This window comes from Haliotis cracherodii, unplaced genomic scaffold (genome assembly GCF_022045235.1).
Source record: "Haliotis cracherodii isolate W230 unplaced genomic scaffold, xgHalCrac1.p SCAF_1, whole genome shotgun sequence".
Classification (NCBI taxonomy): domain Eukaryota; kingdom Metazoa; phylum Mollusca; class Gastropoda; order Lepetellida; family Haliotidae; genus Haliotis; species Haliotis cracherodii.
In genome coordinates, this window is record NW_027266264.1 from 12,551,099 (window position 1) to 12,575,043 (window position 23,945).

A 23,945-nucleotide genomic window follows, 5' to 3' on the forward strand; every position below is an offset into this window, starting at 1 on the left:
CATGGATTATACTCTGGGTCCCCTCAGGGTGCAACAGGAATTGATGCCCCACTGAAGGAGGAGACCGACATTGATGTCCATGGATTATACTCTGGGTCCCCTCAGGGTGCAACAAGAATTGATGCCCCACTGAAGGAGGAGACCGACATTGATGTCCATGGATTATACTCTGGGTCCCCTCAGGGTGCAACAAGAATTGATGCCCCACTGAAGGAGGAGACCGACATTGATGTCCATGGATTATACTCTGGGTCCCCTCAGGGTGCAACAAGAATTGATCCCCCCCCCACTGAAGGAGGAGACCGACATTGATGACCAGGTAAATACTGACTGTGTTTGACTTGTAGCTACGGAGAGCATCCAACAGGTTCAGCCTCTCCGACTCGTCTCCTGTCTTGACATTGGCTGTGGGAGGAGAAGAGTACCCCAATATTAACACAACCTACATCTTCTTTTCTCATGCCCTGCCTAGTGTTGAACTTAGTCAAAGTTAAGAAAATACACATCTCACACACACCTTCAAGCAGTTATTAGCACACTTAATAAGGTATGACGTTTTCTTATTTCCTTTTTGAGAAAATTTCTTATTAAATGTTTTTATTTCTGTGAAAAATCCTGGTTGATACCAGCAGGTAGGACAAAAAAGAAGACATTTCACATTATTTTCTTTGCTTTCAGAAATAACCTGAAACAGATTGTTTCTATCAATTTATTTTTTTAGTACAAACATTTCTTTTCTGTTCAGTGGTTTTGACGGTATTCAGTTTAAGCAGTGCTAGTGCTGTCACTGCTACAAAATGACAAACTTAGCATGTGTCCTGCACAATGTGGAAAAGCTGTTGCCATGACTGTGTAAAACCGTCTCTGCAACTATGCCAGCAACATTGGATATAAGAGCACATTAACGTCAACAGAGGGAGCACATACTCACCAAAATAGGGATGAGGGCCCAGCTTTACCCCCGACTTGTCCACGTCCTTGACTCGCTTCACAGACTCTTGGGCTGGCAGCGGTCGAGACTTCACGTAGTGTTTGTAGGCGTTCTCACTTACACGCTTCAAGTTTTGCTGAAGAGGAAGGATTATCTACTTTATCTCCCCTTACATTATAATACCAGCTTCTGATTGGTTAGGGGCGGTTGCGTAGCCTAGTGGTTAAAGCGTTCACTCGTCACGCCTATTTCTGGTGTCCGCGGCTGTGATATTGCTGGAATATTGCTAAAAGCGGCGTAAAACCATACTCACTCACTCACTCACTCTGATTGGTTAAGGAGCAGGCAATTATTTTCCATGTAGCCCGCTGAGAAATCAGTTGGAAGACACGTTAGGTAACTTGCTTATCTTGCATAAGTATTGTTGAGCTAAAATGAGTTGATGTTTATCTGAATGCAATGGGTAAAAGGGAAGTAATTCGGTTTGTGTCACCTGCTACTGTCAAAATGACTGAATCAAATATTTTTACTCAGTGAAACTTCAGACATGTATTCCAGGTCTGTATGAATGAATATCGTGAGATAATTCATTGTCAAGCGATCCCTCGGGGCATATGGTGTGATGTACCTGATAGCTCGGGGTACATAGGCTCACACACAGGGTACATCACACCATATCCCCTCGAGGTACATAGGCTCACACCCAGGGTACATCACACCCGATGGCTCGGGGTACATAGGCTCACACACAGGGTACATCACACCCGATGGCTCGGGGTACATAGGCTCACACACAGGGTACATCACACCCGATGGCTCGGGGTACATAGGCTCACACACAGGGTACATCACACCCGATGGCTCGGGGTACATAGGCTCACACACAGGGTACATCACACCCGATGGCTCGGGGTACATAGGCTCACACACAAGGTACATCACACCATATCCCCTCGAGGTACATAGGCTCACACACAGGGTACATCACACCATATCCCCTTGGGGTACATAGGCTCTTACATAGGGTACATCACACCATATCCCCTCGAGGTACATAGGCTCACACACAGGGTACATCACACCATATCCCCTTGGGGTACATAGGCTCTCACACAGGGTACATCACACCATATCCCCTTGGGGTACATAGGCTCTCACATAGGGTACATCACACCATATCCCCTTGGGGTACATAGGCTCTCACACAGGGTACATCACACCATATCCCCTCGAGGTACATAGGCTCACACACAGGGTACATCACACCATATCCCCTAGAGGTACATAGGCTCTCACACAGGGTACATCACACCATATCCCCTCAGGATGAGTTGACAACTTACATTAACACCAGGGATCCCGAATTATTTTTTTGCAAATCGGACATTTGCATTTTGGTCAAGAGTCAGCTAGTTTGTCATGATTATCCACATACATGATTATCCACTTACTGTCCAGTAAGTGGATAATCATGTATCACTAAGTGAGTCAGGGTCACACGATGATTGGGCAATGCTATGCCACAGAAGTATGTCATTGAGACACCCTTTCAGGGAAAATCATTCAGGTGGCGTACTGCTTCAGGATAATGCAGCAATACACACTTCACAAGTGGATGCATCTCCAGACTGTGGCTTTGCATTACTTTCAAATTACCAAAGTATCTTATATATGTGACATGTAATAGTAACAGGAAAAAGTGACACAAAATAGTAACGTATTAGCAACACACAAAAATAGTCTCTAACACAAGTATGTTAAAAAATGTACCGGTATATAAATAAATAAACTCCCTCAAAAAGTGTCAAAAGATTTCATTTATTGATACTTGCCATAGTCAGGAAGGACAGTGAACAGTGATGCAAGGTTCTAGTATTCCTACACAGCGTGTTCTGCACAACTCACCAGGTCCACAGACTCGTCATGTAGCTGCCTCACCATCTCGGCCTCACCGTCTATCACGCGCTGCGGCACCTCACCGAACCACCAGCCATCATCTGAACACACAACCAGGCACGGTTTGTAACTACTTAACAACAAACATCGCCAGGTTATAAAACAGAACAGGAAAGATCTTCTATAACAAATGCAACTATAAATTACAATGGAATAACTCTGAGATGTTCCACCGACTTGCTCCCAAGCTTATTTTCATTCACAGTGACAGCTTTCTGTCACCAACTGCAAGATGGCTGTCATCAGTAATATAGTCAATTCCATCTGTACAATGTCCTCAGCACATTCTGACTCAGAAATATAATAAGATATAAATGTCCAGACTTACACACGTAAGCTATTAACTCAATCATTCCAACTATGGAGTTGGTCCAATCCCAGACTACACCTGGATGTAAAGCGTCGTACCTGTGATTTTCTTGCCTGTGGGCACAGTCCTGACAGCCCTCCCCAGAAACACATGAAGGTCATACAGGTAGGGCACCTCCTCCGGGGCTATCAGGCTATAGGCAGTGCCACTACGTCCCGCTCTAGCAACACGACCTGAAACAACCAAACACTTGGATGTACACGGTCACATCGCTCCTACCTCACATATTGTGATACTTGACACTGTGTATCGGTTGGTTCTGTGTGAAACTCTCCATGTTAATTGGAGCCAAGTTAATAAAAGGTTGTGGCTGTCAGCTGATTACTTTAGGATGATTAATGTATTATCCAATCCGATTTAGCTTTATATTTTCATGAAAGGCAGCATGGTTAATCTAGCTTTGGAAGTTATCCAGCTAAGTTTTTGCAAAATTTGCACATATTATCCTTCTTAAACTGACAGTGTATGAAAACATCATTTGTTACATGAGCAAGTTTGTGGTGTGTCATATTGTCAGGTGTAAACTTGTGATTCATTGACATATTGGTGAAACATGACGCCAATATTCCAACAAAAAGGTGAGGTGTATCAGACATATTAGTGATGTGTACAGGCTTTGCCGATAGTTTGAATTTTCTTCCCGTCAAATGCCTCACATATTGCTTTGAGTGTGAACTGTAAACACACCTTTCACCAGGCTATGTATCCTTAGGACCTGGGTCCCGTTTCACAAAGGGATTGTTGCGATGCTACCATAGTCATGATAGTAACTCCGACAGTCTAACATAGACTTACAGCAGTCGTAGCGTTACTTGACTTTGTGAAATGGAACAATATGAGAACAATATGTGAGGAAGGATATCTAAAATTAATTTAATGGGTTGCCATGGAAACTGCAGATGACAAAGACCCAACCTACCAACTCTATGTACAAAAAGCTTGGACTTGGCTGGGAAGTTGAAATTGATGACATTGTCCAGCATTGGGATGTCAATGCCCCTGGCTGCCAGATCCGTTACTATCATCACATTGACCTTCTTGTGCTGGAACTTGGCCACGCTGATCTTGCGGTACGTCTGGTCCAGGGAGCTGTAGATGTAGCAGGAAGGGATCCCGGCCTTGGACAGGACCTGCCGGAGGGACGAGTGAGTTAATGTTCATATATGCACAATAAGCAAAATACTCCACATGTTTAGAGATATCAAAGCAAACCTTAAAAAAATAAAGTCTGACACAGGAAAACCAGTGGTTAAAAGCTTGAGTAACAATCAATCCTGGTCATGGGAAGATGACATGCAGTCAGTTATCACATTGTTACCATCCAATCTTGATTCTATTCAAGCATGACTCAAACTGCCCCAGAAGACCTATCCCGTCCCAGAATACACTAGTATTCTAGTGAGACAAGCATGGGGTACTGGGGACCTATTCCGCCCCGGAATACCCAGGTGAGACAAGCATGGGGTACTGGGGACCTATTCTTCCCCGGAATACCCAGGTGAGACAAGCATGGGGTATTGGGGACCTATTCTGCCCCGGAATACCCAGTTGAGACAAGCATGGGGTACTGGGGACCTGTTCCGCCCCGAAATACCCAGGTGAGACAAGCATGGGGTACTGGGGACCTGTTCCGCCCCGAAATAACCAGGTGAGACAAGCATGGGGGACTCGGGACCTATTCTTCCCCGGAATACCCAGGTGAGACAAGCATGGGGTACTGGGGACCTATTCTGCCCCGGAATACCCAGTTGAGACAAGCATGGGGTACTCGGGACCTATTCTGCCCCGGAATACCCAGTTGAGACAAGCATGGGGTACTGGGGACCTATTCTTCCCCGGAATACCCAGGTGAGACAAGCATGGGGTATTGGGGACCTATTCTGCCCCGGAATACCCAGTTGAGACAAGCATGGGGTACTGGGGACCTGTTCCGCCCCGAAATACCCAGGTGAGACAAGCATGGGGTACTGGGGACCTGTTCCGCCCCGAAATAACCAGGTGAGACAAGCATGGGGGACTCGGGACCTATTCTTCCCCGGAATACCCAGGTGAGACAAGCATGGGGTACTGGGGACCTATTCTGCCCCGGAATACCCAGTTGAGACAAGCATGGGGTACTCGGGACCTATTCTGCCCCGGAATACCCAGTTGAGACAAGCATGGGGTACTGGGGACCTGTTCTTACCATGTTTAGATATTCCACATGATGTTTGGTGGCAGCAAACACAACCGTCTGCTGCTTGGCCTTGACAACAGACTGCAGCAGGTAGATGAGGAGAGGCAGCTTGTCTACAGCTCGACAGGCCAGGAAGGAGAGCTGGAGGCAGGCAGACACACAACAAACTATCATTCTCATTAAAATCAGACCTTCTACTGTGTGTGTTTTTTGTTGTTGTTTAACGCCACACTCAGCATTATTCCAGCTATATGACAGCGGTCTGTAAATAATCAAGTCTGGACCAGACAATTCAGTGATTGATATCATGAGCATCGATCCACACAATTTGGATCGATGACATGCTTCAACCAAGTCAGCAAGCCTGACAACCCGATCCCCTTGCCTCTTACGACAAGCATGGGTTGCTGAAGACCTATTCTACCCCGGAATCTTCACGGGTCTCTGTGAAATGATACCCGTCTTAGTGAATATATGAGGACACCTACATCCTGAACAAGCCAGCTCACTTCATTTTCGAGTCAGGGCGTTGGGGTAACCTAGTCGTTAAAGCGTTGTTCGTCACACTTAAGACCTGGGTTCGATTCCCCACATAGGTACAATGTATGAAGCCCATTTCTGGTGTCCCTCGCACTGCTATTGCTGGAATCATGCTAAAAGCGGCGTAAAACCAGACTCACTCACTCATTTTCGAGATGCAGAAATCAGACATGCTGGTCTGAATGCTTCTCTCATTTGTAACGAAGAATTTAGGAGCCTTGATGTTGATTGGCTGACTAGAAAGTTCCCCTGCACAGACCTTGCATGAAAGTATCCTCAGATCTCCATGTAGAGAGTCTCCATATCGGAGCAAAAATGCAGATTTATGAGATTGGACAACACTCCACTCAGACAACAGGGACAGACAGTGACATGTTTTAATGGGAATTTATCTGTGATTCCAAATGTGGCAGACAAATTGGGGGGTGGGGTGGTGGGTGAAATATTTTTTACACAGACGTCAGGCACATAGTCAAGCTCAAGTTATGCATGGCCTCATTATTTGACTAAAAATACACATACATCACCAGTACACCACATATGTCTTAAGTACATCCAGGCCATCAGGGTATGACACACAATCACCAGGTCACAAATTGTTACCAAAAGATCTTAGCATCAGTCACTGGGGACCAGTGAGCAATGGGATTCCAATGCCAGTGAAGCATATGGACCATTATCCAACAGTGGAGGAAAAGATGGATTCGCACAACACGGATCATGCACCCTACCTTGAGGTTTTCACTGAGCTTGCTGTCAACATCGAGTCTGATGAGAGTGGGGTCAGTCAGCCCTGCTTTAGCAAACTCCACCAGGAGTTTTGGCAGCGTGGCTGAGAACAGCAGAGTTTGACGTGACTCGGGCAGTCGGTTGATGATCTCATGGAGCTGCTCCTGGAAGCCCATCTCAAACAGCCTGCAAGCACACAACAAAATGTCAGCCCATCTCAAACAGCCTGCAACCACACAACAAAATGTCAGCCCATCTCAAACAGCCTGCAACCACACAACAAAATGTCAGCCCATCTCAAACAGCCTGCAACCACACAACAAAATGTCGGCCCATCTCAAACAGCCTGCAACCATACAACAAAATGTCGGCCCAGCTCAAACAGCCTGCAACCACGCAACAAAATGTCAGCCCATCTCAAACAGCCTGCAACCACACAACAAAATGTCGGCCCATCTCAAACAACCTGCAAGCACGCAACAAAATGTTGGCCCATCTCAAACAGCCTGCAAGCACGCAACAAAATGTCGGCCAACAAAATGTCAGCCCATCTCAAACAGCCTGCAACCACACAACAAAATGTCGGCCGATCTCAAACAGCCTGCAACCACGCAACAAAATGTCAGCCCATCTCAAACAGCCTGCAAGCACGCAACAAAATGTCGGCCCATATCAAACAACCTGCAACCACGCAACAAAATGTCGGCCCATCTCAAACAGCCTGCAAGCACACAACAAAATGTCGGCCAACAAAATGTCGGCCCATATCAAACAACCTGCAACCACACAACAAAATGTCAGCCCATCTCAAACAGCCTGCAACCACACAACAAGATGTCAGCCCATCTCAAACAGCCTGCAACCACGCAACAAAATGTCGGCCCATCTCAAACAGCCTGCAAGCACACAACAAAATGTCGGCCCATATCAAACAACCTGCAACCACACAACAAAATGTCAGCCCATCTCAAACAGCCTGCAACCACACAACAAGATGTCAGCCCATCTCAAACAGCCTGCAACCACGCAACAAAATGTCGGCCCATCTCAAACAGCCTGCAACCACACAACAATATGTCAGCCCATCTCAAACAACCTGCAACCACACAACAAAATGTCAGCACATCTCAAACAGCCTGCAACCACGCAACAAAATGTCGGCCCATCTCAAACAGCCTGCAACCACGCAACAAAATGTCGGCCCATCTCAAACAGCCTGCAAGCACACAACAAAATGTCAGCACATCTCAAACAGCCTGCAAGCACACAACAATATGTCAGCCCATCTCAAACAGCCTGCAACCACGCAACAAAATGTCGGCCCATCTCAAACAGCCTGCAAGCATGCAACAAAATGTCAGCCCATCTCAAACAGCCTGCAACCACACAACAATATGTCAGCCCATCTCAAACAGCCTGCAACCACACAACAAAATGTCAGCCCATCTCAAACAGCCTGCAACACGCAACAAAATGTCAGCCCATCTCAAACAGCCTGCAAGCACACAACAAAATGTCAGCCCATCTCAAACAGCCTGCAAGCATGCAACAAAATGTCGGCCCATCTCAAACAGCCTGCAACCACACAACAATATGTCAGCCCATCTCAAACAGCCTGCAAGCACACAACAATATGTCAGCCCATCTCAAACAGCCTGCAAGCATGCAACAAAATGTCAGCCCATCTCAAACAACCTGCAACACGCAACAAAATGTCAGCCCATCTCAAACAGCCTGCAACCACACAACAAAATGTCAGCCCATCTCAAACAGCCTGCAACACGCAACAAAATGTCAGCCCATCTCAAACAGCCTGCAACACGCAACAAAATGTCAGCCCATCTCAAACAGCCTGCAAGCACGCAACAATATGTCAGCCCATCTCAAACAGCCTGCAAGCACACAAAAAAATGTCAGCCCATCTCAAACAGCCTGCAAGCACGCAACAAAATGTCAGCCCATCTCAAACAGCCTGCAAGCACGCAACAAAATGTCGGCCCATCTCTCCAACAGCCTGCAAGCACGCAACAATATGTCAGCCCATCTCAAACAACCTGCAACCACACAACAAAATGTCAGCCCATCTCAAACAGCCTGCAACACGCAACAAAATGTCAGCCCATCTCAAACAGCCTGCAACCACACAACAATATGTCAGCCCATCTCAAACAGCCTGCAACCACACAACAATATGTCAGCCCATCTCAAACAGCCTGCAACACGCAACAAAATGTCAGCCCATCTCAAACAGCCTGCAACCACACAACAATATGTCAGCCCATCTCAAACAGCCTGCAACACGCAACAATATGTCAGCCCATCTCAAACAGCCTGCAACCACACAACAAAATGTCAGCCCATCTCAAACAGCCTTCAAGCACGCAACAAAATGTCAGCCCATCTCAAACAACCTGCAACACGCAACAAAATGTCAGCCCATCTCAAACAGCCTGCAACCACACAACAAAATGTCAGCCCATCTCAAACAGCCTGCAACACGCAACAAAATGTCAGCCCATCTCAAACAGCCTGCAACACGCAACAAAATGTCAGCCCATCTCAAACAGCCTGCAAGCACGCAACAAAATGTCGGCCCATCTCTCCAACAGCCTGCAAGCACGCAACAATATGTCAGCCCATCTCAAACAACCTGCAACCACACAACAAAATGTCAGCCCATCTCAAACAGCCTGCAACACGCAACAAAATGTCAGCCCATCTCAAACAGCCTGCAACCACACAACAATATGTCAGCCCATCTCAAACAGCCTGCAACCACACAACAATATGTCAGCCCATCTCAAACAGCCTGCAACCACACAACAATATGTCAGCCCATCTCAAACAGCCTGCAACCACACAACAATATGTCAGCATGGCTTGTGGACATGTGGACACTGTACTCAGAGAATAGCATTAGGAAGGGCATATGACTACTAGTTTGCTAATGTCTTTACTTAAATCATACTTGAGTGAGTCAGTATGGTTTTACACTGCTTTTTGCAATACTCTAGCAACAGCATGACAGGGGACACCAAAAATGGGTTTAACACATGCGGGGAATCAAACCTGGATCTTTTGTGTGGCTAGTGATAGATAGTCTATACTTAAATCATACTTGAGTGAGTCAGTATGGTTTTACACTGCTTTTAGCAATACTCCAGCAACAGCATAGCAGGGGACACCAGAAATGGGTTTAACACATGTGGGGAATCAAACCTGGATCTTTTGTGTGGCTAGTGATAGATAGTCTATACTTAAATCATACTTGAGTGAGTCAGTATGGTTTTACACTGCTTTTAGCAATTCTACAGCAACAGCATAGCAGGGGACACCAAAAATGGGTTTAACACGTGGGGAATCAAACCTGGATCTTTTGTGTGGCTAGTGATAGATAGTCTATACTTAAATCATACTTGAGTGAGTCAGTATGGTTTTACACTGCTTTTAGCAATTCTACAGCAACAGCATAGCAGGGGACACCAAAAATGGGTTTAACACGTGGGGAATCAAACCTGGATCTTTTGTGTGGCTAGTGATAGATAGTCTATACTTAAATCATACTTGAGTGAGTCAGTATGGTTTTACACTGCTTTTAGCAATTCTACAGCAACAGCATAGCAGGGGACACCAAAAATGGGTTTAACACGTGGGGAATCAAACCTGGATCTTTTGTGTGGCTAGTGATAGATAGTCTATACTTAAATCATACTTGAGTGAGTCAGTATGGTTTTACACTGCTTTTAGCAATTCTACAGCAACAGCATAGCAGGGGACACCAAAAATGGGTTTAACACATGTGGGGAATCAAACCTGGATCTTTTGTGTGGCTAGTGATAGATAGTCTATACTTAAATCATACTCGAGTGAGTCAGTATGGTTTTACACTGCTTTTAGCAATACTCTAGCAACAGCATAGCAGGGGACACCAGAAATGGGCTTGACACATGTGGGGAATCAAACCTGGATCTTTTGTGTGACAAGTAAACACTTAAATCAAAAGGCACCCATCGCCACTCCAGTACCAGTGTCATCCCTACTTAACAATACATGAGACAGTTCATGTTACATGGCAGATTACTCTGCTATCCACTTCCTGTTGCCAATAGGCAGTTTACTGCAGGAGGGTCACACAAATGATGGTCAAAATCTTGATCTCGTTTTGAGTGAGTGAATTGGGTTTAACACCGCTTTGAACAGAATTCCAGTTATATCAAAGCAAGTCAGCTTGATGTGGGAGGAAAGCCCAAAGTTAGAAGTTTACCACTTTAGTGAAACCCACAAGCATGGGTATGGTGCTGATAAATTTGGAAACATTATCGCGGGGAACCGGGATTGAAACATAGGTTTCTAGCATTCCCAAGGGACACAGCTCTGCACAACGAATTGCTGCAGCGGCTTAGAGGACTTGGACGCCCCCGATCTCTTTCTGAATGTGCAAGAGTCAATCACATGTTACAATAACCAAGTACCATCGATGTGATCTTAGCATGAGCTATGGTGACCATGGTGACATATAGAAAACCAAGAGGTATCAAATCTCAGATAATATACCTCGTAACTTTAAACACTGCAACTTCATCTCCTGCAATCAAACCACCAACTCATCATTTCAAGGAATTTGCTATTTTCACCAATGTGAAATGTCTTTTAAGCTAAAAAAATGAAAGTCTTGGTTCTCAGGAACCACCCGCATCATCATAAAGTCTGCCATATGTTTTGTTTTTATTGCCATTTTCAAAAACTATATAAATCCTAATAACACAATGCACAAAAAAATTGAAAATGGAAACAAAAACGAAATGTGCAATGAACTTTATGATGATGTGGGCAGTGCCTGAGAACAAAGACTATTATTTTTTTTAGTCCAACAGTCCCACAAACAAAGAATGTAGCCCTTCAGTTAAACAACAATTCATTAAGCATCAATATACTACCAGTATTAACACTCCATAGCAATCGTGGCTGCACAACTTACGTTGGTTTATCCAAGCATAGTCGAGATGGAGAATCTTTTCTTCCTGGGAATTCTCATACAGTTACATAGAATGTTTCCTCCTAAGGTAACCAGGCCAAGAAACCTACCTGTCAGCCTCGTCAAACACAATATACTCCACAGACTTGAGCTTCATGTCCATCTCTACGATGACATGGAGGAAACGTCCGGGCGTTGCTATGATGCTGAAACAATCAAGTTCCACACAGGTTCCATGATGTAATCTGAACTGATTAACTAATAGGTAAAGTAAAGGAGCACAGGGGTGCAACTGAATTTACTTGCTGGAAAAGTGAGAGCATATAGCGACACACCATAAAAAGCCTGAAATTATACTAGCCCTTGTGAGTGAGTGAGTGAGTGAGAGTGTGTGTGTGTGTGTGTGAGTGAGTTAGTGAGAGTGTGTGTGTGAGAGAGAGAGTGAGTGAGTTTGTGTGAGTGAGTGAGAGTGTGTGTGTGTGAGTGAGTGAGTGAGAGAGAGAGAGAGAGTGTGTGTGTGTGAGAGTGAGTGAGTTTGTGTGAGTGAGTGAGTGAGTGAGTGTGTGGTTTTACAACACCTTTAGCTATATTTCAGCAATATCACGGCTGGGAACACCAGAAATGGGCTTCACACGTTGTACCCATGTGGGGAATAAAACCCAGGTCTTTGGCGTGACGAGAAATGCTTTAAACACTGGACTAACCCACCTCCCCTACCCTTAGGATACCCTGATCATTATACAAAAGGACTAGTCCTAAGAAGCATTCCTGCATGCATCTACAAAAAAGGTTATGAATAATGAAATTATATACTGTATCTATTTCTAACATACAAAATATCTAGGAAGCAAGTAACTATGCTTGAAGACAAGGAGATCATCAGTGCAAACGTCTGTGGCTACTTACATATCTGGATTTTCATGTAAGGCAGCAAATTGGTTCTCCATTCTGTAAAAGCAATGACATAGTGCACACCTCATGTCAACTACCACATGCTATTGGTTCTAACTCAGTCCGTGCCCAAACTTCATAAATCTACTATCCAGGGTGTCATCGTACAAAACAACCTACAACTGTAATAAGCCTATGTTAAGGTATGGGTGTTACGATTACCTTAGCGCTACGCTTAGATTGCTTTGTACAACGGCACCCTGGACAAGTGTTTCAGCATAATCATATTTCAGTAAATTGTAGTCTAACGTATGGACTTTGATCAGATAAGATGTAGTCAGAAACATGCCACTTATGTTACCAGACTCAGTCTTTGTACTGATAACCTTTTTTCCAGTAAGGAGGTGAGGTGAAATGGGGTTTAACGTCGCGTCCAAGATTATTGCACTTATATTGCGACGTGCATGTACGTGTGGCTGCTTGTACTAGTCCAGACTGATGCCGATTTATAGTGCTAGCTCACTGAGATACCATGCCGCAGTTTAACATGAATACCCCACTCAGACACAGTATACTGACTCCGAGCCGACCAATCCTTGTCTTAGCCCCTAAGCCAGGCAGGGTAACAAGAAGTACCATCTTTTAACATCTTTTGGTATGACGCTGTCGGGGTTCGAACCCCGGACCTTCCGCTCTCCGGGCAGACGCTCTACCACTAGACCACGGAGGCGGTCTTTCCAGTAAGGAGGGTTAAATACATTCAACATGATCAATAAGATAAAAATACTCATGTTTTCAAAAAATGTTTACACAAAACAAGGACAGGCGAGGTGAAACGGGGCTTAATGTCGCGTTTAAGATCATAGCACTTATATAGCGACATACATGCACGTATGTGTGTGGCTGCTTGTACTAGTCCGGACCAATGCCAAGTTTATACTGCTAGCCCACTGTGATACCATGCCGCAATTTTAAGATGAATACCCCACTCAGACACAGTATACTGACTCTGAGCCGACCAGTCCTTGTTTTAGCTCCTTAATGCCGAGCACCATGCAGGGTAACAACAAGTGCCATCATTTAATGTCTTTTGGTATGACACGTCCGGGGATTGAACCCACAACCTTCCGCTCTCCGGGCAGATGCTCTATCCACTAGACCACAAAACAAACAAAACAAAAGCATCTATTTCTAACCTGTCTCCACCGAGGATAACTGCAGCCTTCAGACCAGTGAACTTTCCCAGCTGGAACAAAAGTGATAGGTACAGAATACTTAAGTGAATCTAAGTTAGTGAGTTGGGTTTAACGCCGCCTTTAACAGTATTCCAGTTATAACAAGGCATGTCAGCTTAATGTGGGAGGGAAGCCAGAAGTGATGCAGGTCTCGGACGTTTACCACTTCGGTGAAACCCATGTGCACGGGTATGGTGCTGACAAAAATGGAAACATAATCGGGGCGAACCGGGATTCGAACCCATAATCATAGGTTTCTGGCATGCCCAAGGGACACAACTCTGCACAGCGAAACACATCACCTTAGACAACTGGGCCACCTGGGCCACCTGTTCCCCCTTATGAATCTCAGAAAATAGAACCTAAATAATCATTAGATTTTGGTCAAAATAGAAATCAGTAATGATGCCCTTTGTCCAAGTTTTGCCTGCCACTGAAACAAGCATCAAAATCAGAACTGGTGATCCTACATCATTCACAATTGCAACCAATGTATACAGTGCTTCTGATGACTGGATCCAATGTGCATGATAGTGTGTGAATGACAGAAGGCACAGCATGGTTAAACACAGCACAGTCTCACCTCCTTTGTGAACTTGAGCGTCTGTAGCGCCAGTTCCCTGGTGGGGGACATTATCATGGCCCTGGCTCCCTTAGAGGAATGGGCTTTCAGCTTCTCAAACATTGGAATCAGGAATGCTGCAGTCTTACCACTTCCTGTCCTGGCCATGGCAACCACGTCCTTACCATCCATGATGAGAGGCACTGTCTGTTGAGAGGAGTGTTATCCTTATAGTTATACACAAATACACTACGTACTCAATTCTCCTAGTTTTACTGATAATCGTTACATCATGCCAAACCATTAGGTTATGAATGGCCCTCAAATAAGATTACTTTAGCCATACAGAAATTTATTCCACATACCGGTACTTGGAAACATGGTTTTACACATACTAACTGAGAATGGATACAAATAATATTCATTTTGAGTCCTGGAGCTGCAGTTGAATCATTACAAACAAATCAAAGTGGCATGTTACATGGGACTGACATTTCCATCCTGCACAGAAAAATACACTCAAAGTTCGGAGTATCAATGGTTTATTTTCTTCAAAATGTTTAATCTTACATCTTAACAATAAACTGCTCCTCTACAATAGGCTTCGGCACCTGTGCAATGATATGACATCAGCAAAGATCTTGGAACCTGGCCAGTATGGGAGCATTATATTCATGCCTTGGGACACCCAAATTATTTCGAAGAGTCTTCTGGCCTCATAAATAGATTGATGCAGGTAAATTCTTTTGAAAGAAACCTTTTCACACTTACACAAGATCTGCAATAGGAGGAAGGTTATAGATAAAAGCAAATATCCCCATCTTCCAATGCAGCATCACAGAACACATGGCTACCAGTGCTTATAAACATACTTGACATCCACAAGTATGACAAGTGATACTGTGTCGCTCATTAGCAATAATCCACACTCTGCCCTCAAGTGCCACTACACGTACCTTCCTCTGTATGGGTGTCGGGATCTTGTAGCCCTTCCTTGTGATGCCCTTGTACACAGGGTAGGACAGCCCTGAAACAAAGCTGGGATGTCATTGGTTGGTTTGTTGTTTAACGCCGCACTCAGCAATATTCCAGCTATATGACGGCGGTCTGTAAATAATCGAAGTGATTGATATCATGATCATCGATCCACGCAATTGGGATCGATGACCGTGCATCAACCAAGTCAGCGAGCCTGACCACCCGATCCTGTTAGTCGCCTTTTACGACAAGCATAAAGTAGCCGTATTTAAATGGTTCATTTGTCACTATGTTGTCAAGAAGCATTTTGATTTTCATCCTAATTATTTGGACAAGGGCCTTTTTGGGCCCACTGAAAAACACAGATATATTGTTATGTTAATTATTTGACACCTGTTAGTATGGTTGACATTTAGCCATATTGCCTTCTCACACTTGGAAGTTTTGGACAAATGACACGACTAAACAAATATTGCTAAAATGTGTAAAAGGTAACATCAACAGAATATCAAACTGTGGTCAAGCCTATGACCAAAAGGATTGTGTTACTATAAGTTTACCTACGACTCCTATGAAAATGAGGTTGGATCACAGGCTTGCTTTTCAAAAACAAGCTCTGCTCATATCTTTTACAATGAAAATCCTTTGGGTAAAAGGACCCTCATCATACCTTGTCTTTTGTGGAAAATCAAACATGCGAAAACATTAAATTATTCATAACTACCGGTTATGATTAACACCTTACACAATCTAAAGCTAACCATGTTAACATGTTTGTGTGTGGAATGCTTTCATTCTACTAGCAGTGTAGTGACACGTGAGCGAGTGAGTTGGGTTTAACGCCGCTTTTAACAGTATTCCAGTTACATCGCGGCGTGTCAGCTTAATGTGGGAGGAAAGCTCAAAGTGATGCAGGTCTCAGGCATTTACCACTTCGGTGAAACCCATGAGCACGGGTATGGTGCTGACAAACCTAGCGACATAAACGGGGTGAACCGGGGTTCGAACCCACAATCATAGGTTTCTGGAGTGCCCAAGGGACGCAACTCTGCACAGCGAATCATGGCGCCTTAGACGACTGGGCCACCCGTGTCCCCGGTGACATGGTCTTCTGCGTGACGAGTAAGCGCTTTAACCACTAGGCTACCCGACCACCCCACATGAATAGTAACTTTTGATTTTGGCTCTGCAAAACAACATTCTACAGTTCTACACTAAAAGTAACATGTATCATCAAAAAATGTGCCTTCATCATGCTGATACAAGTATTGTATCATGGGACTATTTAATCATGTTAAAAAACGATAAAAGTACAGGAAGTGCAAAGGCTATGTGAAATGGTAGGAAAAAGAATTGCAAAGTACTACATTCTGACTGTTTATATGTGAGTTCTCAAGGCACTATTGTTCTAATAACTCGAACCTAGGGAACCTGTTTGCATGGGCCTCTAGCCATTCCCTTGAAGATAGTACATCTGCTTGACATGACAATTGGCAAGCTTATTCTCTGTATCATATTGTGTATCACATCTGGCCCTACTATGGAGATATACATGGTGTTGTGATGCAGTGCACTTCCCTAACCACAATACTGCTCACACTTATCTAAAATAATCTAGGCGATGACTCAATGACACAAGCAAAATTGACTTTGAAATTATTTCACAATATTCTGATGCATTAATTCACTGAATGATTGGTCAGTGACTGTAGCTATTACAGGGTAGACACCATCGGTCTTACCCAACTGATTCACAGCTTGTATTGGATGAATGGATCATGTAAAATAGATCGATATTGGAAGAAAACAATCAGTCTCTTGAGATTTTCATCAGTCTCTGGCTGACTAGAGCTCGGACTAAAATGGTGAATCAGTATTTACCCATGGCTTGGAAGCCACCAGACTTTTTCTTCTTCCTGTTTTGTTGCGTTACGAGTTTCCGTGTCTGTGCCATCTCCTCATCTGAGTCCATATCAGACTCCTCATCGCTATTCTGAAATATTCAACCATACATATCAGTCTCCCCATCGCCATCACTCGTCTGCATGTGTAGCATTCAACGGGTGCAGGCTGAAATGGCACCTTAGCAAAACATCACCAATTTAGTGAAATGATTTAATCTATTTTTGTCACGATATTTCCACTTACCAATAATAACATGGTCTTCTATTGATTGTCTTTTTGTCACAATATTTCCACATACCACTAATAACATGGTCTTCTATTGATTCTCTGACTATGAGTTTAATTGAATAAAGGTACTTAAAACTTCAAAGTATGTGTTGTTTTCACAGTGAGTTTACTTGCGCATCCCAATCAGTGTCAGTGAGTTTATTTCTAATTTCCAATGAAAACATGTTGTAGGTAATTAACATTTTCCAGTTACTTGTGTTTGCATGTGAATCTGTAAGCTTAATTTAATTTATTTCTTGTCTTTAAACACGAGGTAAAAAATTTAAAAATGAAAATAAGGCACCGTTCTTGCATTGCTATAGTAACCATTTGGCTGTGAGTCAATTTTTATTATTGGTGCTCTTTAGTTAATTTATAATGGATCATAATGGCGAATACTTAGCAACATATTAAAAATGTCATACGCAAAATTTTCTTGTTCTTTATTCAACATAATGACACCTCAATTAGGATTGGTAGATTCTGATTTTCTTTACCGAGTTCGTGTATCTGTCTTTAACGACTCAAAGGGCAGGCAACTCTATATTATTGCGGTATCACTATTTTGTGGTGTGACACATGTGGATTATGTGGTTTACATAACTTCCTGTTTTGGATTATGGATAATCAGTATTCATATCACATATGTTGGGTCAAGGGATATCTTCCAAACAGTGGATTCTTTTCTAACCAATTTTGAATGTAGGTAGGGGTAATTTAACCACCTTTCAAACTCCCTTTCACTTGTCTCAACATGCCACGCATGCTGAAGGTTTGACACATAAACATTTATTACCTATCGGGGTTCATAAATATCATATGTGCCCCAGGGTCATATCAGGTCACGAGACAACAGTGTATTGTTTCCGTCATCTCGACGGCATGATATGTCAATTGAAATTATTGTGACGTGAGGTCGTAATGACGTCACACTAGAAACGACATCATAGCTGAAGATTAATGAAGTCATTCGACAAATTGTGGTTCCGCTGCTGTTGTGACTTACTTGTGCTTACTGTCCTTAAAGGTAAACACCAAACTTTGTCTCTGTATGTAGACATCTTCTTCGGTAATAAATAGAACATCATATTCGTGTTCATGTCATACTATGTTTACAACACTTGTGCCTACTGTATCGTAAACACACACATCATAAACATAGTACGACATAAACTCATATAATATCCTCTATATAAACATACTAAATTTGATAATAATCCTTTTTCTTATTTTTCACAAATCAAGTTGACTGAATATATTAATATCTTTATCTACCAACACATTTTCCATCACATTCTTCTTATCAAGTTTATTGCATATCACAAAAAGGTTTCAGAAGAGATCTTTCGTGTTCACCCCCCTTCATATCTTTCCTTGGTTTCCGACAAAATATAAATGAAAAGCAATTTAAAAGAAACTTTGACACCAGCTAGACAATCTGATTTTACAGAGCTAGATCTATAAACTACAAGTGAATTAATAACTGGACTAATTCCCTAAAGTCAATTTCTTAGCCTGAAGGACACACACAACAACACTAAGCAAGACAGCAATAAACAAGGTATAAAAATGCAGATAATAGATAGAAATATATTCCGTAAACTACCTTATGTTTGACATTTCTGTTGGAGGTGACCACTTCTAAATCATCGGATTCTTGATCACTGTCAACTTCCTCATCAGGGGATTTCGACGCTTTAACTTCCACCTTTCCTTTCTGATTATGTTGTTTTCTATTCTTTGGCTTATATTTCTTCTTGTTTCGACCCTGTTTAGGTCTTGCCATTTTAACAACACTTCAAGGCATGAACACGTGCGTGCTATTTTTACTTAACAACAAGTTATCTCCCTTCGTATGAAACGCATAAGAAATATTTGTACTTGCGTCTTCAGGTCAAGGGGATGTCACTCTAATTGTAGTAAACAGGAAGTAATAAATTTACGAACCAAAACGAGTCTGTCATGGCGCCGATGTGGACGAGTCACGCATTTCGGCTTGTGAAAAACTGATTACTTAGACCCATATCGCAATAATGATGACACTTAGGCGTAAACTGTAACATAGATGTAAGCATCGTTTTTGATAATGTAAGAAAAAATTCCCCTTACGTCCTATCTGTGGGATACAATCTGTGTGAATATGGAGGAAGCATATATCAGCTCGATCCGTTGCATTAACTTTTTACTCGTCTTTCTGAGCATCAGTTTCTTTCACATTGTTCTCTTGAATGGACACCATTAACTTTGGATCAGTTTTTTTAGAAACAGTATATGCAATGTAAAATGTAAAATCAGACCCAAATCAAAACTTCTTGAAAGTTAAAATTGAGAAGTAAGAACAAAAACATAAAAACAGCAAAGTACACGTTTTAGGAACACAACATGCTTGAGACATTACGTAGAAAATCAAGACATCCCAGTGGTTTACAGAGATGTTACCAGAAATCTAGTCACCATGATTGTTTGATGCTATTAATGTTGCCACATACAACAGCGTTACTCATTGGGAAATAAGGCGATGATGCTGAAAAAAATAAATTACTGCTTGCATTTGTGTGGTTATATTTGATTAAACCTACAAAAGAATTTCATAGCAATTCATAACTTGAATAATTGGACCTCAACATTGAAAAATTACTAAAAAATAGATGTTCCATGATCATGATAAAGGCAAGTGGCAACCTCATCAGTCACATTCCTCAGAGCTACATTTCAACAAATACATAGTATTTTTCATAAACTTATGTTAGTAAAACTTACATAAACTTGTGAAAGCTTTTATCTCAAGCCATCGTTGTGTTGGGTAAGCTCCCTCCCCCAATCACCCTATTATTTTAGCATGGAGGCTCAATATGGCATCTGAAAAACTTAGAAAACAATTACTTGGGAAGGAGCTTGTGCACATCTTTACCAAATGGCAGAGGTTCTCCGCTAAAATACCTTAATTGTTACTTGCGTGAAGTCTTGAGTCAAATCCAGTTCTGTCTAATATTATAGTGACCACATACAGTTGACACTATTCTTTACTTTCCTTGGTGCATTATCTTTATTCCCAACATACACACTGGTAATTGTATTGAATTTGATTCCTGAGGGCTGTTTTCACTGATTTAGGAAATATCCCCTCTAAACCTATATCGTATGTATGCACATTTGATATATGACGCTGTTTGATGTTCTGTAACCATGGATACCTGTTAGAGAAGGTCATCTGCATGACCTTCATTCAACCAATCGAATTCAATGCATGAACTTCCTGAAAAATATGTCAATGTCTAATACAAATTGTAGGTTACATTAAGTATTTCTTATCACTGTAATTATTTCCCTTAATTCAAAGTGTGTCAAGCTTTCCCAGTCATTAAGAATTTTAAAAATTAAGAACAAAAATTATACGAACAATTCAAAAAGTAAAAATCCATAAATGCCAAAAGACAGACACTAGTCTTTTTATTTGGATATCACTAGTATATCAGGGAAGGAAAAAAACCAACATATCAATATTATTGTTTGGCAATATATAAAGTGTCCTAGAACTCCTACCTTGCTTTTCGCTTTTGAGAAAAAATTGCCTGATAAAGCTTTTTTGTGTAGCCTAACTGATGATTGCTTGTAAGTCTGTGATATATAACAGTAAACTTGAAACATTTTTCAGCGTTAAACTTTTAGAATCTCCATCATGAGTCAGAGACGGTGGGAGTTGCCTCCTCGATGGCTCCACTGCCCACGGAAGGGTCAGCCTGTTGCAGGTGAGCTTGTGTCATGGTCTGTTCATCATTTGTTATACATGCTTGTCATCTGTAAATATTTCTCCTGTGAAATGTACATCCAGATGAAGTTGAGACTTTGCATGTTTTTACAAATACGGAAGTGAAAGTCTGTCAAATACTTCAGATCCTATTATTCATTGTTTTTGCGGCACTCGAAAATAATTAAAATCAGAAAAAATCATTGAAACATAAATGTCATTAATCAGGATGACAATAAAAAGTCTTCAAATGTTCCTGTCCCTTTTATTACTTCATTTTTATAATTTGAAAAGTAAAGAACACTACAAGGAAATGTTCACACCTCTCACATTCTTAGAGACCGCCTCCGTAGTCTAGTAGTAGAGCGTCTGCCTGGAGAGTGGAAGGTCCGGGGTTCGATCCCCGGCCGTGTCATACCAAAAGACGTTAAAAGATGGTACTTGTTGTTACCCTGTCTGGCGCCTGGCTAAGGGGCTAAAACAAGGACTGGTCGGCTCGGAGTCAGTATACTGTGTGTGAGTGGGATATTCATGTTAAACATTGTCATGTATCTCAGTGAGCTAGCACTTTAAATCGGCATCAGTCCGGACTAGTACAAGCAGCCACACAAACACATACACATGCATGCACGTTGCTATTTAAGTGCAATTATCTTGGACGCGACGTTAAACCCAATTTCACCTCACCACCACATTCTTAGAAAGCACAAGGCCAAGCTAAATCATGATGTTGGAACCACAAATTAATTTGTTGTAACATATCATGGATAGCTTTTCTTATGGGCATGGTAGTTTCATAAAGTCTTCAAAAGCTGATTGTTGGAAGTGAACGACAACATTGTTATACTATTTTACACCTTGAACTGTTCCTGTTGCTGATGAAATGAGCATAACATGCATAACCTACATGTGTAAATATAACTCTCTTCATTACATTGCCACCATGTTTGGCATCAGATTAATGAAGCTTGACAACAGTGATTATAAATGTTGATGTTTGCTCAGTATGGGAGTCATTCTTTCAACAGGCAAGTTTCTCCCATTCAAGACACCACTGGACTCAAAGTATGATGATCAAATCCCTGATGAAAATATTTTCAACATCCAGATGCTCTTCCTTTCTCTCAAAACTTTCAAGGTATGCAGTTTTCATCATGACTCTACATTCTTCCATAATGGAGAAACCAAGTTTATGCTGTCAAACCTCATATCTAATTATCTAATCTACTCTTTTTTTTCTCAAAATCATTTTGTATTTTACAATATGGCTTAGATAATTTGACACGATCAGGAAATGTTTTTGTTTTTTTTGTTATTTTGTGTGTGTGTTTTTAGGTGATTAGTAGTTAATATTTTGCAGTTTTAGAGATAAAAATATAAATTTTTAAACTTGTCCTTTCTCACACTATGCATTTCTTCCTTCTTCTTTCGATTATTCTGTGGAAACATGCTTGACAAGTTTTTAGCTTCTAAAATCAATTCACCTGAACACATGTCGGCATCGCCATGGTCACCACCCAAACAAATGGGTCACACACTGTAATCACACACTGTAATCACACACTGTAATCTCGTGCATAGCGACCTACAGGACATGATCACATGAATGCCCCTGCCACATCATTCCCTTTCTTATTGCCACACAGGATACGTGTACTGAGTTCTTAGAGAATACATTTTCTCCATGTTTTTTCAGATTTCCCTCCAGTATCAGTATTCATTAACTTTACATTTTTACCTTATGGACGATGGATACCGGACATGACAATCGCCCGGCATATCTTGAGTGCTGACAATCCTTTTCTGCTTCGGATTCTCACAATCTCTGTTGTGATTGTCATGGCCTTTTTAGCAAAGACAAAAGATATTCCTAGTGTTCTCATCTCACGGATAAATCAACCTACGCAAATGCCAAGAATTGATGATCGGGGGATTGACACTGATTTCTACCATACCGTCGGTAATCTAACACCCATCTCCAGGTATCAATGGACCTTTTCCGACTTCAAAAGCAGCATCTGGAGGAGCAACAGAAGAGGAATCGATGTCGACCACAATTCGTTCTTCACAGTGAGACCTCCGTGAAGGGAAGACTAGTTCCTTTTGTGGCCGAGGGCGTGGCCATCAAGGACATCGGGCTCCAAGTCCTCAGGGCGCTCTGTGTCATTCACGGCTTCCAGGGATTACGCCTTACTTGTACCCTTTGTAGAGACTCCCGTAGGCAGAAGACTCAGTCTATTTGCAGCGAACTGGTCCATCCTGGCCGATCCTTTAGTCACGGTTCTCCTGGAGAACGGTTATAGTTATAATTCTCCCGCCGACGTCCACACCCCTTCAGCGAGTCTATGCGGCCAGTAAGCTTCTGTTGCTAAAAGAAACCATCGATATGTTGCTTTCAAAACAAGCTATAGAATGTCTAGGTCCAGATACCAGGTACCCAGGGATTAACTCCCCGATCCTCCTGGTCCCTGAAGAAAGACAGCATGAGGTTCCGGATGATCTTCGATATAAAGACATTCAATGTATTGTATCTAGACATGCTAGAAGACACATTTTCGCATGAAATCTCTCGCACTCCTTTGAACAATCAGCCGACCCGGCGACTAAATGGTCAGTCTCGACCTCCAGAACGGGTATCTACATATACCCAACCATCGGGAGCATTGCCATTTCCTATGGGTC

The 23,945-nt window shown here is 42.5% G+C and overlaps 2 protein-coding genes across 4 annotated transcripts in view; one reads left to right on the forward strand and one right to left on the reverse strand.

Moving 5' to 3' along the window:
* Positions 1-19,327, reverse strand: part of LOC139472849 (ATP-dependent RNA helicase DDX54-like) — a 30,138-nt gene extending 10,811 nt beyond the window's left edge. Inside the window, exons 1-14 of the mRNA XM_071255321.1 lie at positions 19,122-19,327; positions 17,225-17,336; positions 15,322-15,392; positions 14,387-14,572; positions 13,765-13,814; positions 12,584-12,625; positions 11,788-11,883; positions 6,705-6,888; positions 5,443-5,574; positions 4,177-4,387; positions 3,296-3,430; positions 2,837-2,928; positions 932-1,067; positions 332-405 (exon numbers count right to left, since the gene is read on the reverse strand). Of these exons, the coding sequence (XP_071111422.1) occupies positions 332-405; positions 932-1,067; positions 2,837-2,928; positions 3,296-3,430; positions 4,177-4,387; positions 5,443-5,574; positions 6,705-6,888; positions 11,788-11,883; positions 12,584-12,625; positions 13,765-13,814; positions 14,387-14,572; positions 15,322-15,392; positions 17,225-17,336; positions 19,122-19,301 (1,701 nt within the window). The 5' untranslated portion in view covers positions 19,302-19,327. The remainder of the gene's footprint in view (positions 1-331; positions 406-931; positions 1,068-2,836; positions 2,929-3,295; positions 3,431-4,176; positions 4,388-5,442; positions 5,575-6,704; positions 6,889-11,787; positions 11,884-12,583; positions 12,626-13,764; positions 13,815-14,386; positions 14,573-15,321; positions 15,393-17,224; positions 17,337-19,121) is intronic.
* Positions 19,328-19,480: 153 nt separating this feature from the next.
* Positions 19,481-23,945, forward strand: part of LOC139472859 (mRNA-capping enzyme-like) — a 28,228-nt gene continuing 23,763 nt past the window's right edge. For 2 of the 3 annotated variants that reach the window (XM_071255329.1, XM_071255344.1), the window contains exons 1-3: positions 19,481-19,582; positions 21,171-21,264; positions 22,292-22,401. In XM_071255329.1, coding sequence (XP_071111430.1) covers positions 21,195-21,264; positions 22,292-22,401 — 180 coding nt within the window. In that variant the 5' untranslated portion in view covers positions 19,481-19,582; positions 21,171-21,194. Of the gene's footprint in view, positions 19,604-21,170; positions 21,265-22,291; positions 22,402-23,945 lie in introns of all 3 variants that reach the window. The other variant, XM_071255336.1, reaches the window with a different exon arrangement.